This window comes from Lepisosteus platostomus, chromosome 4, assembly GCF_059453375.1.
Source record: "Lepisosteus platostomus isolate fLepPlt1 chromosome 4, fLepPlt1.hap1, whole genome shotgun sequence".
NCBI lineage: Eukaryota > Metazoa > Chordata > Actinopteri > Semionotiformes > Lepisosteidae > Lepisosteus > Lepisosteus platostomus.
The window spans coordinates 9,129,024-9,141,949 of NC_142614.1; the positions used below are offsets into that span (position 1 = coordinate 9,129,024).

Consider the following 12,926-nt stretch of genomic DNA (forward strand, 5'->3'; position numbering starts at 1 on the left):
GCAGGATACTCCCACTGTCTCCGCAGTGTAAGAAACCCATCCTTTGCCTACTCCGACACCGATGCCGAATGTATTTGTGAATATGTAAATGTATGGTTTTTTATACAAATGCAGGGGCGTGTTCTGTCGCCCATGGAAACATGGGTTTCCATGTTTAAAGCGGCCGTGTTTTTCCATTTTTCCATGTTTCTGCCCGGTTCACAGGCATGGCCGGCAGTCCAGGACTTCCTGAGGGTACAGTGCCTAGCTCCCGTCTGCGGGTCTTTAGCGGTGTCGCTGGTTATTAAAGCGGCGCACCAGGTGACCGCTGTCCTGCGGCTCTGCGCGAACGGGGGCACGGGCACATGAGCGAGACGAGCGTCTCCGTCGTGAGACAGGTTAGTTTTACCCCACTGAGGAGGCGCGGTTGCAATGGCCGTCCTGCTCAGTACGAGAGGAGGAGCACGTTCAGACATTTGGTGTCTCTGCCTGGCTGAAGAGCCGTCTGTGGGATTATGACTGAACGCCTCTAGGTCAGAATCCCCCCTTAAACAGTGCTGGTGAGCTGCTGACGGGGGAGCTGTTCCACCTGGGCCAGAGCCGGCGTGGCACCTGTTCAGGGCGCAGGACGCGGGCGGCGGGAGGCGGGAGGCAGGAGGCGGGGCCAAGCGCAGTGTTACCTGTTCGGGACGCAGGACACAGGGCGGCGATGGCGAAGCTCACGAGTGCTGCGGCCGGCAGACATCTCGCAGGCCAGCAGTGGCGGACGCACAAGGACAGACGGACAAGACACACAGACAGCAATAATGAGCGCCACAGCGTCACGTAGCACCGCGAGATCGAGGCCGCTGTTTGCACACGGCGCGCTGTGGATGCACGTACGGAAAATCCGTTACAGGCGCAGAACGCACTTTTTATCAGTGAGCGAAGGCTGGCAGGCAGCAGACACGGCTGGGCAAGCAGCAGGCTCCTCATTCTTCCGAACGGCGCTGTTGTAACAGGAAGCAGTAACACAGTGGCTCACACGTGTATCTACGCCACATGGACGCCCTTATTTTTCAAATGGTCCAAAACTCTCTTAACAAGGCAAGGGGAAGCAGGGGAGGCAGGGGAGGGCCCCCCAGGTTGCATCAGGGATCCTGCGAAGGGCCCAAATGCTGAAGGTTAAAGCCTAAGCACCTGTAGTTTGGGGGTGCTTCTTGTACAACGCTGCCCCCCCCACCCACTGTCTGAGACAGGGAGGAGAACGAGGAGCGCCCATGGATCCATCCCGAGTCCCAGTAGGGAACCCAAACAACAGCAATGCAGGGACCAGATCCCCAGAAACTGGGGCCCTGGGGTGGCAGTCTAAGCCAGGACTGAATCTCATGGGACCTCCCTCTTTAGGGATCCAGCATTTACTAAGCGTTTAGGGCACCCTGTGAAAATTGGAGCCCCCCCCCGTCCTTTTCCAAGGAGGGAGACACCCCAACACCATCCGGCAAAAAGGAGAGTGTTGGGGCAGAGGTGTTACGGGAATCATGTGAGCGATGAAGTAGTGTGCCAGTGTGCCACCAAAAGGCCAATTTGTGCAGAGCTGCAGTGCACTAGGAGCACAAAGCAGTTCAGGTTAAAGTTCGTGACAGCATGAGGCCATACACAGAGCGGAGAGCTTCAGGCAGCGGGACAGTACAGCATCAGAAACAGCATTATCCCAGACAGGCTTTTCAAACTCCAAACTGCTTTGCAAATGCCCTTAGTGTCATAGCTGGTCATGATTATATAAATATTGAAAATATTATACAAAAGCTTTTACAGAAAGTGCAAAATGGATTGTGGGCTCAAACGTTCTCAAAAGTGCAAAGTAAGTTTCCCAAGACTGGGGCGGGACTTGGCATTTCTGTTCCGCGAGCAAGGACATCCAGAACAGAGGTCAGCGGGGAGGCTGACCGGCCCTGACCCCAGAGACAGGCCTTGGCCGGCTGTAACCGTGTTAGCTGACCGCACAGCGGCTGGACGGGTTAGGCCCCGTTTCGTCTGAACAGGAGAAAATAAAAATCAGCCCAGGACTTGAGAAACGCTTTTTAAAAAACTTCTGTTCCTCAGAGGCTCCTGCCACCCACCGAGTGAGTGGGCCGGAACTAGGACACTTTCATGAACAGCAGGCAGCAGCACGTCATGCAGGAAAAAGCAGGGCGATTCTTCTTTATCATCTAGATGTTTCAGACGTTACTGCTGCCCCCCTGGCCATTCAGCAGCTGTGCTATTTCAGCAAAGCATTATGGGTCCGTTCCTGCTATGTAGGACTGTCAGTTTCTCAAAGGATTAATGCTCAACTTTATGCATTGAAAGTGCTTTTAAAAGCCTGAAGAGATCAGGCCATGTGGCAGCTCGGAGTCCACAGCAGAGGTGACTTTGGACTTTAAACACTTAAACACTCACTCATTAAATCATTAAATTTAAATCGCCACATCCAGGTCATCCTGACCCTGACCCCAGATTGCGCCAATTCCCTTTCACCTGCAGACCGAGGTTTCGTTTACTTCAGTCAACCGAGACTCAACTAATTAGCCAGTTTCCTGAAAAGTGATTTTACCTCCCCCCTCTGAGATTTGATGTCACAGAGATGTAGAGTAACAACCGGCACCTATTTTTTATAAAAAAGTTGAAGAACAACCTTAAGGGGTTTCACGTTAAAAATGATCACTGTGAACGGTGAGAACGGGACTCTAAGAGGGGCTGCATGTCACAAGAGTCAGAGCTGGGAATTCCCAGCTGCTCGTGCAGATAAGGATTTGATGAGATTGTTGTGTTTAACTGATGTGAAGCTGCTCAGAGCATGCGCACGTGGAAGCTGAGGGTTTCAGGAGGGCGCAGGGGAACAGCGGTGTTTGTGGGAGTGTGGGGCTAAGCAGAGAGGTAAAAGTCTAATTGCTCAAGCCCCCCATGGTCCATCCTGTCAAATGGTTCCGGAAGGCCTGAAAGCTCTTCCTGGACACACCCCCACCGCTTGAAGGGACCTCCCTCTCCCTGCATTGACCTGATTGGCCGTAGGCGCCTTCCATTTCCCGCATCATTTCCTCCTTCATCTTGGCAAGGCGGAGCCTGTGGGCAGAGAGGGTGGAGTCAGACAGCACCAGTCAACAAGGCCACTGTGATCGGGTAACGCCCACAACACACAGTGTTTGAGAACCAGCCGTCTTTACTTTAACATGACACAGGGGAAGAGAAGCTCCAAGACATTGCTATCAATAAGGAGCCCTCAAAATAAACTTGATACCTACAGTACGTGAAATAGCTGTTATCAATAAAGCCGCTACTTGTTATCCAGCATAAAAGACTGAATTTCAAGTTAAAACATTTAAGCACTTTAAGAAGAGTCAGAGCCAATCCACAGCATGAGTGTGCTGGTTTCCCACACTGGTAACAACTGGTGGAAAACATCTCCCTTAGTTTCTGAGGATCTCAAGGGGCTCCAAACCCTCATCTGACAACCACAGATGGAACATACATCCACACAAGCTGCACAGGTGCAGATAATTTCAGGAAATCACACCTCATTAAAGAACGCATGTCTGTCAGTTGCATTGAGAACATGTTGCACTTCCAGTCCCTGAATAACTCACTGTATTTCATGGAGAATCTTCATTTTTATACTGCATTCTAATGCCTACAACATTCTTACTTTTTTATTTTGCACCTGCCCAAGAGAGTGGCAAGAGAGTGGACACAAAGACACGCCCACCTCAGTAGCCATTCGTTCTCTGACATGCTGCGAGCTCCACCGTGAGCTCTGATTGGAGGGGTAAAGTGTCTGTCAAGTTGCCGTTGGCTGTGCTGGCTGGGCTGCAGAGAAAGAGCCCTGGAGGATTAACTCCAGCCCTGATCCAGCTCACGGAGGGCAGGAGCTGGGCCATCCTGGTCTCAGCTGGACCGGGATGGGTCTCAGGGCTCAAGAGGGAGAGGGCCGTGGAGCCCCTGTTTTGTCACTTTCGCGAAACCTGTGCTGTACCTGTGTTGTAAAAGGAAATCGCTCTTCCCGCAAAACCCCCCCTCGTGCCCTGTCCTGTACCCCCAGCCCCTCCCCCTCCCAGCGCGGGCCACGGCCTGCTCTCACAGCGTGACGATGTCGGCGTTGGCGTTGTCGATCGCGATGGTGAGGGGGTCCTTGTCATCCCGATCGCGGGCGTTCTGGTCCGCCCCCCTCTTCAAGAACAAACACACCAGCCTGCAGGGCGGAGAGGGGGAGAGATGAGGGTGCGCATACACACACACATGCCCACACTCACACTCACGGCCACACACACACACACCAGAGTGAGGGCTGGTAGATCCCAGCATTAAACCTTCTCATTGTCGACACCATATCTTCATCAGCATTCTGGAAAAACATGTTCTTTGCTGATCCCATATCAGCAAAATAATAAACAAAATGAACTCTGTTGGTTCTTTTGAAGCTGTTTTCAGGCACTGTCCCACAGGCACACACATTCATTTAAAGAATTAACTCTGAACCATCTGGACCTAAGGGAACCGAGTCAACCCCTCCCACTGTCGTTACCAGTGGGTGTAGTGCCCCCTGCCTGTCACTGTCTGCACAGCCGTACCCTGTGTGTCCCAGGATGGTGGCATGGTGGAGGGGGCCTCTTCCCTTGGCGTCGGTTTGGTTGACATTCGCCCCGTTCTGAAGCAGGAACTCACAGGCAACAAGGGAATCCTGGGATAGAGGAGGACCAAGACAGGGTGGCTGTAGTTGAGTCACAAACAATAAGACAGAGGAGAAGGGAACAGCCGAAGAATGGAGAGGAGAGGGAGAGATACAAGAGACAGGAGAGAAGAGAAAAAGGAGAGGGGGGTTCTCACAGAGGACACAGCCTGGATCAGGGGGGTACGGCTCTCCTCGCTCGTGTTCACCCAGTTGACATCAGCACCATGAGCCAGAGCGTCGGCCATCACGGGAAAGTTCTGCATCACGGCAGCCCGGTACAGCAGAGCCCCAGGGTGAAGCCCACTGAGGTCATCTTCCTCATCTTCGTCTGGGGACAAGACTGCACTGTCACTGTACATACAGCACTGCACTGTCACTGAGTACTGTATACAGCACTGCACTGTCACTGAATACTGTATACAGCACTACGCTGTCCATGAATATACAGCACTGCCGTCACTGAATACTGTATACAGCACTACGCTGTCCCTGAATATACAGCACTGCCCTGTCACTGAATACTGTATACAGCACTGCCCTGTCTCTGTATATACAGCACTGCACTGCCACTGAATACTGTATACAGCACTGCACTGTCACTGTATATACAGCACTGCCCTGTCACTGAATACTGTATACAGCACTACGCTGTCTCTGAATATACAGTATTCAAAACTGTCACTGTCTACAGCAGTCTGCACACAGTCCACAGTTCACAGCTGGGCTTTGTAAGGACTGGGTGAGCCCTCTCACCTTTCTGGGAGCTTGCCAGGGTGCCGGAGTCCTTGCCGAAGGTCGCGTTGCTCACATCACTCAGGGTGAGACCTGGGGGTGGCGGGAGGCAGAGCATCACAGCGGACCCCCGACAGCCGGCCCCTCCCCTCAGCCCCCTGATTCCCCGCGTTCTCGAGTGCTACTGTGCGGGCGGGCGTGATCACCTGTGAGCCGGGGCAGGGTGGCACGGTTGGGCTTGGGTTTGAGAGGGGGCCGGGCGGTGGTCCTCTCCAGGGTGTTGCCCCGGTTCCTCCGGGCACTGGAGCGGCGCAGGGGGCGCCCCGTTTCCGGGAGCTTCTGGATGAACTTCTTCTCCACGTACTTGGAGCGAATCCACGACTCCTTCTCTTGCCTGAGAGAGTGTTGTGGGGGGGGGGGCAGACAGATGCACAGCAGGGGAAAAGAAAGAGACGAGAGGAAGAGATCAGACAGGGCAGCACTACCCTGCAACCCGCTGATTTATTTTAGAAGCTAAATCTGCATTCAAGTCTGAGAACAGGAGGCACTTCTTTACACGCAGAGATGTGGGAGCTGGGAACGAGCTACCCAGCCATGTTGCTGGAGTCGATACTCTGGCTTCTTTCAGGTAACAGCAGGGCGAGACCCTTGGATCAATGAGCTACTAACAAACCCAATGGGATAGATGGGCTGAGTGGCCTCCTCTCGTTTATAATGGTTCTTGCGGTCCTCGGTGTGCTGGCTAAGCTAAAAATAGGGTCAGTGGATGTGACATCACAAGAGGCCAGGTTGATGCAACACTGAAGGCAACAGCAAACCTGGCTAACTGGTCACTCCAGACAGCCTTAAGTGTAAAATTGGCAGATTGGCAGAACGATCTGTGAACATTTAGAGCAGGGGTGTCCACCTCAATTGCTCAATTCCTGGAGGACCTCCTGGTGTCTACTTGGTTTTGTTCCATCTGAGCTCTCAGTTACAGGGCTCTTCTAATTATTTAATTAACAGCATAGTTTTAGCACATCTAACTAGATTCAAAGATGTTTTACAGGATAGTGTGCATCTTGAAGTGCTCCTTTTCAGGTACATACTGTGAAAGACCTTAAGACACATCCTAGAGTGATCCATCTAAATAGGAAAATAGTTAGGTTAATTGTTTTCATTGACTTCTCAGGTTGGATCAAAAAACCAGAAGACGTGACTCAGCATGACTTGACTCAACTCCGCGGGGCTGAGTCTGAGAGCCCTGGTCTGCTGGAACTGCTGCTGTAATAGGTCACAGCTGCAATCGCCCCTGGTGGTGAACCAGCCCGCTATAAGAGGCATTTTCTCATTTTCTGGGTTTGGCAGTGTACTATATATTAATAGAGCCAGGGCTGAGTGTCGTGCCCGGCACGTCACAGTCTTTAAAATCACAGACCGTGCTGCGATCAGGATCTGCATGCATGTGCTAAGGCACACTGCAACACAGAACCACGCGGTCATGCGCTGCGTTTCCCCTGGAGACGCTATTGTTTGATGCACGCCCTTACCTGCACAGCTTCCTGTCAGGCTTGGCAGGGGGAGAAAGACAGAGGAGAGAAGATGTTAGGAAGCAGGCAACCCGACTAAAAAGATAGAGACCCTCTGGGACACCCATTCCTATAGCTAAACCCAGTGCCGGATTTCCCATGAGGCACTGTAGGCCACAGTGTAGGCAAAGTACCTAGGGCCTGCGAACTTCTTAGGGCCTACGAAGGAGGGAAACACTAGTGACTAATGAAAAACAGGCTGAAACGACACGCTTGTGATCAACTCTAGGTGCTGCAAGTCAGTAATCACGTGCTCTCTCTCAGCTGTTCTAGAAACTAGAAGTATGGAAGTGATGGTCACTCGACTCGCTCCATCAATCACGTGGTTCAGCATGAGAACAGCTGAAAGTGCATCATGTCAATCAACATCATTCAATTGGCATTGACCCCTCTTTTTGCACATTTCGGTGTGCAAGCAGCCATATCACCCTGCAACCCAGCTGGCAGCCCCACTGAAGCTCAGCAGGTGTGAGCCTGGTCAGTACCTGGATGGGAGACCTCCTGGGAAAAACTAAGGCTGCTGCTGGAAGAGGTGTTAGTGGGGCCAGCAGGGGGCGCTCACCCTGTGGTCTGTGTGGGTCCTAATGCCCCAGTATAATGACGGGGACACAATACTGTAAAAAAGGTGCCGTCCTTCAGATGAGACGTAAAACCAAGGTCGCAGTGACGAAAGCTTTTGAGTGATCTTTTAATCATTGACAGGCTTTACACGCATGCAACAAACGTGTGTAACTTTATATCTAACGTATGTATTAAAAGTCACACCACTTCTAATTATGCAATTGATAAGTGACCTTCATGCAAACTGTGTTGAGTGTACTGTCCTGTATATACAGACAGTAATTATAAATAGGGAGGATGAAGAGCTGAAACAGCCCACGTCTGAACCGCAAAAACATCATTCTATGGGCCGTGGCGACACTGACTTTGATACTTGGGGATGAAAGGGAACTCAAGTAATTGGACACAAGAGGAAACATTCTCGCCGTGTGAAACACCCTCTCACGAGGGGCTAGATCGCAATCAGCACTGATGCTTCTCGGGCTCTATAATAAAACTGGGAATCAGTCCTGCTGTGAATTGCATGCCCTATTTAGATTAGCCCCTGTAGATTTCATCCGACATTTCCAATGGCTTTGCTGCGGCTTCTCTGTGTTTTTGATGTGTTTTACCATATCTCTCTAATCCTTACTTCACTTCGATCTGGATTTCACTGTGCCTTACCACTCTTCACTGTGTTTGTATCTTAGATTCACTGCTCTTTACTGCATTTTACTGTCTTTTTACCATGATTAGCTGTGTTTTACTGTGATTTCCCATTATTTCACTTTTTTTACTTACATTATTTTACTACAATCTTTTACTACACTTTACTCTGCTTTTATCCCAACTTCACTGTATTTTACTGCACCTCACAGAGCTTTTACCCTGATTTCACTGTACAGTACTTTACTGCACTTCAATGAGATTTTAACCTGATTTCACTGTGCTGTACTGCACTTCACTGAGCTTTTAACCTGATTTTACTGGGCTTAACTGCACTTCACCGAGATTTTACCCTGATTTCACTGGGCTGTACTGCACTTCACCGAGATTTTACCCTGATTTCACTGGGCTGTACTGCACTTCACCGAGATTTTACCCTGATTTCACTGGGCTGTACTGCACTTCACTGAGATTTTACCCTGATTTCACAGGGCTGAACTGCACCTCACTGATCGTGCACCGTAACCTTGCTGTCAGACCTGGGACTGCTGGGATGTGGTTTCTTGAGGGTGATCTCGTCGATGCGTGCCTCGTAGATCCTGTTGATGGCAGTGTTCCCCAGCTCGCACATTAGCTGAGGGAGAGAGACAGAACCATGCCAGGTGAGTAGCACATCCACAGGTGAATATTCTGTCCCTCCTTACTGTACATCTTACAGAAAGGACTGGGAGGGCCAGGGAAGGTGCAAAAAAGCCCTTTTTAGACTTTTTTTTCACTAAAGGAAAAATAATAAATGAAGGTGCTCGACTGACTTTTAGGAAACAGGGTCCCCAAAATAGCACCTCTGCAGACTCCACCCACAAGTGTTGTCGTATGGGAGAAATGAGAGAGGGATCTCAAAGCACTTGCACTGCAAAACGATCTCCCCCCACCCCTGCTCCCATGATGAGAGGAGGGCCCTTAGAAACTGTTGTCCCCACCTTGATCTCTTCACAATATGCCCATATAATGATGTATAGGTATAGGCTCTGTCTTGGCACTGAAATAAGAGGGGACACCTAGGGGGTTAACCCACTGGAAGCTGAAGAAAAATATCCCACAAAGCAGGACGGAGACGCCCGGAAAAGTACCTTCATCAGCTCTGGTTCCCAAGAGTCCAAAGTCAGAGAACGTACTTTGGAGAAGTGGACCCCTAAACTCCTGAGAAACAGAGAGGGACAGGAAGGAAGTGTCTGTTAAATGACTACTGGAATTATTCATGATAAAAGCAGTAGCAATAGCACTTGCAGCAGTTCTCTTTATAGAAGTAACAGCAGTAGTAACAGGTAGTAACAGCAGCAGCAATAGGTAGTAATAGGTAGTAACAGCACTTCAGTTAGTACTAGCTGTAGTACAGCAGTAGTACTAAGAGTAGTAACAGGTAGTAGTAGCAGTAACAGCAGTAGTACTAAGAGTAGTAACAGATAATAGTAGCAGTAAAAGTAGTAGTACTAAGAGTAGTAATAGGTAGTAGCAGCAGTAACAGCAGTACTGACAGTAGTATTAGGTTGTAGCAGCAGGAACAGTGGTACTTTTCAGTACCAGTAGTAATAGTGCAGAGGTGGTTGGAAGGTCTTATAGGACACTCTTAAATCTCCAAACTGTAAACATCTGGAACCTTTGAGTGGTCATCAACTTAGTAAATGACATGGACTAATTAAATCAATATTGGTTAACTGTGGTCCTTGAGAACTACAGGCCATTGGTATTTACAGTTCAGTGGTGATCTCTACCCTACTTAACAGATCAAATGCTTCCGAGCTCACAACACAGTTGTCTCAAGACTTCAGAAATTCACAGCCACTGAGTGTTCTGGTGAACCTTCCTAGTTAAGGCTGTCCTGGACAGAGACTGTCCACCTCTGAAAGAGTGGATAGCAGTAGCTGTAACTGTACTCAGAGCAGAGCACGCTGTGGGGCCTACCTGTGGATGCCAGAGCAGGTGATGCACAGGGTGATGCCCAGGTTGATGCTGGCCCAGTCGGGATTGGGCTCCCCGCAGTCGCAGCACTGCCCGTTCCCAGGGATCTTCTGCACCTGCTCCAGGGCGGCCTGGTCCACGCTCGGTCTGGGCGGATCCAGCATGTTGCTCGTCGATAAGGTGCGGACCGGGCCCCTCTGAGACACCACACACCGAGGACAAGAGTCAGAGCAGCTCGTGTGGCACGTGTTCCCATCTGACCCCCGTGTCTTACAAGAGCTAGTACGCAGAGGTTCCAGCCTTGGTCCTGTGGGGCTTGTGCGTCTACTGGTCTTCATTCCAGCTAAGCTGCTTATTTCTGGTGCTAACTGATGACTTTCATTGACCTGCTCGCCCATCTAGACTCTTGTCGACTCATTAATGAGTGTCAATCCTTTCTCCAAGTCTCTGAGCCGTCTCAACTTGCTACATAAGAGTGCTCTCCACGATTCCCATCTCAGTGGCTCTCAACAGGCGACCAGTTTCTGCTGAATGGATAGCGGGAGTGAAGTGGTCCCCCACGCTCCTAAAGAAGCGCCTCTCCTTGTCTGGAGGCCCGGCTGGCCACTTGTCCAGCTGACGCACCTGAGCGAGGGCATGTCTGCTGCTTGGGGAGGGGCACAGAGCTCAAAGCAATTCTAAATCCCATTCAACTCCACGAGCTGTGGGCAGATTGAAAAGACAGGCTTCAAATAGAAAATGGAAATCAATCAGCCTGGGTTGAAGAACGTGGTTGGACCAAGAACTAGAGGACACAGGGAACCTCAAGCAACGTTTGTCTTCCCACTCCCTCCCCCCTGCTTCAAACCACATACAGCCCTCACAGAACCACAGGATAGTCAGCACCTGTGTAAAACACTACGTTGTCCAGCACTTCATCACGTGGTAGCCGTGCTGTCAACAACCCTACAGGCATGAGTAAATGAACCAGAAAGAAAGATGCTCCATCTGCACCGGCTGACTCCGAGATGTTCGTGTGTCTGTGTGGCTCACCGGGCCCTGTGGTTCCTCTCGCCGCTCCTGGAAGGCCGAGGCAATGCTGCTCTGCACAGCCAGGATCCAGGCCTGCTGCTGCCGGTCCGAGTCTGCCTGCAGCAGGCAGTTCCTGTTAACACAGCACCAAAGTCACTGCACACATTCTACAGCACAGGGAATCTTCAACATCAAGGGCAGAGACCCTTTACTGCACAGAGACACTGTCACTGCACAGCCACACTCTCACTGCGCAGAGACACCGTCACTGCACAGCCACACTCTCACTGCGCAGAGACCCTTCTACTGCACAGAGACACCGTCACTGCACAGTCACACTCTCACTGCACAGTCACACTCTCACTGCACAGCCACACTCTCACTGCACAAAGACACTGTCACTGCACAGAGACACTGTCACTGCACAGCTACACTCTCACTGCGCAGAGACCCTTCTACTGCACAGAGACACCGTCACTGCACAGCCACACTCTCACTGCACAAAGACACTGTCACTGCACAGCCACACTCTCACTGCACAAAGACACTGTCACTGCACAGCCACACTCTCACTGCGCAGAGACACCGTCACTGCACAGCCACACTCTCACTGCGCAGAGACACTGTCACTGCACAGCCACACTCTCACTGCGCAGAGACACCGTCACTGCACAGCCACACTCTCACTGCACAGAGACACCGTCACTGCACAGCCACACTCTCACTGCGCAGAGACCCTTTACTGCACAGAAACACTGCCACTGCACAGCCACACTCTCACTGCACAAAGACACTGTCACTGCACAGCCACACTCTCACTGCACAAAGACACTGTCACTGCACAGCCACACTCTCACTGCGCAGAGACACCGTCACTGCACAGCCACACTCTCACTGCGCAGAGACCCTTCTACTGCACAGAGACACTGTCACTGCACAGCTACACTCTCACTGCGCAGAGACACTGTCACTGCACAGCCACACTCTCACTGCGCAGAGACCCTTCTACTGCACAGAGACACTGTCACTGCACAGCTACACTCTCACTGCGCAGAGACACTGTCACTGCACAGCCACACTCTCACTGCGCAGAGACCCTTCTACTGCACAGAGACACCGTCACTGCACAGCCACACTCTCACTGCACAGAGACACCGTCACTGCACAGCCACACTCTCACTGCGCAGAGACACCGTCACTGCACAGCTACACTCTCACTGCGCAGAGACACTGTCACTGCACAGCCACACTCTCACTGCGCAGAGACCCTTCTACTGCACAGAGACACTGTCACTGCACAGCCACACTCTCACTGCGCAGAGACCCTTCTACTGCACAGAGACACTGTCACTGCACAGCCACACTCTCACTGCGCAGAGACCCTTCTACTGCACAGAGACACCGTCACTGCACAGCTACACTCTCACTGCGCAGAGACACTGTCACTGCACAGCCACACTCTCACTGCGCAGAGACCCTTCTACTGCACAGAGACACTGTCACTGCACAGTCACACTCTCACTGCGCAGAGACCCTTCTACTGCACAGAGACACTGTCACTGCACAGCCACACTCTCACTGCGCAGAGACCCTTCTACTGCACAGAGACACTGTCACTGCACAGCCACACTCTCACTGCGCAGAGACACTGTCACTGCACAGCTACACTCTCACTGCACAAAGACACTGTCACTGCACAGCCACACTCTCACTGCGCAGAGACCCTATTACTGCACAGACACTGTCACTGCACAGCCACACTCTCACTGCACAGAGACACTGTC

At 51.4% G+C, this 12,926-nt stretch overlaps 1 protein-coding gene across 2 annotated transcripts in view; it reads right to left on the reverse strand.

The window, feature by feature from the left end:
- Positions 1-12,926, reverse strand: part of acap1 (ArfGAP with coiled-coil, ankyrin repeat and PH domains 1) — a 36,975-nt gene that overhangs the window by 2,232 nt on the left and 21,817 nt on the right. Inside the window, exons 13-23 of one of the 2 annotated variants that reach the window (XM_088628212.1) lie at positions 11,164-11,275; positions 10,135-10,328; positions 9,303-9,372; positions 8,712-8,806; positions 5,605-5,792; positions 5,420-5,491; positions 4,822-4,994; positions 4,566-4,675; positions 4,076-4,186; positions 2,999-3,063; positions 660-968 (exon numbers count right to left, since the gene is read on the reverse strand). In XM_088628212.1, the coding sequence (XP_088484338.1) occupies positions 660-968; positions 2,999-3,063; positions 4,076-4,186; positions 4,566-4,675; positions 4,822-4,994; positions 5,420-5,491; positions 5,605-5,792; positions 8,712-8,806; positions 9,303-9,372; positions 10,135-10,328; positions 11,164-11,275 (1,499 nt within the window). The remainder of the gene's footprint in view (positions 1-659; positions 969-2,998; positions 3,064-4,075; positions 4,187-4,565; positions 4,676-4,821; positions 4,995-5,419; positions 5,492-5,604; positions 5,793-8,711; positions 8,807-9,302; positions 9,373-10,134; positions 10,329-11,163; positions 11,276-12,926) is intronic. The other variant, XM_088628210.1, reaches the window with a different exon arrangement.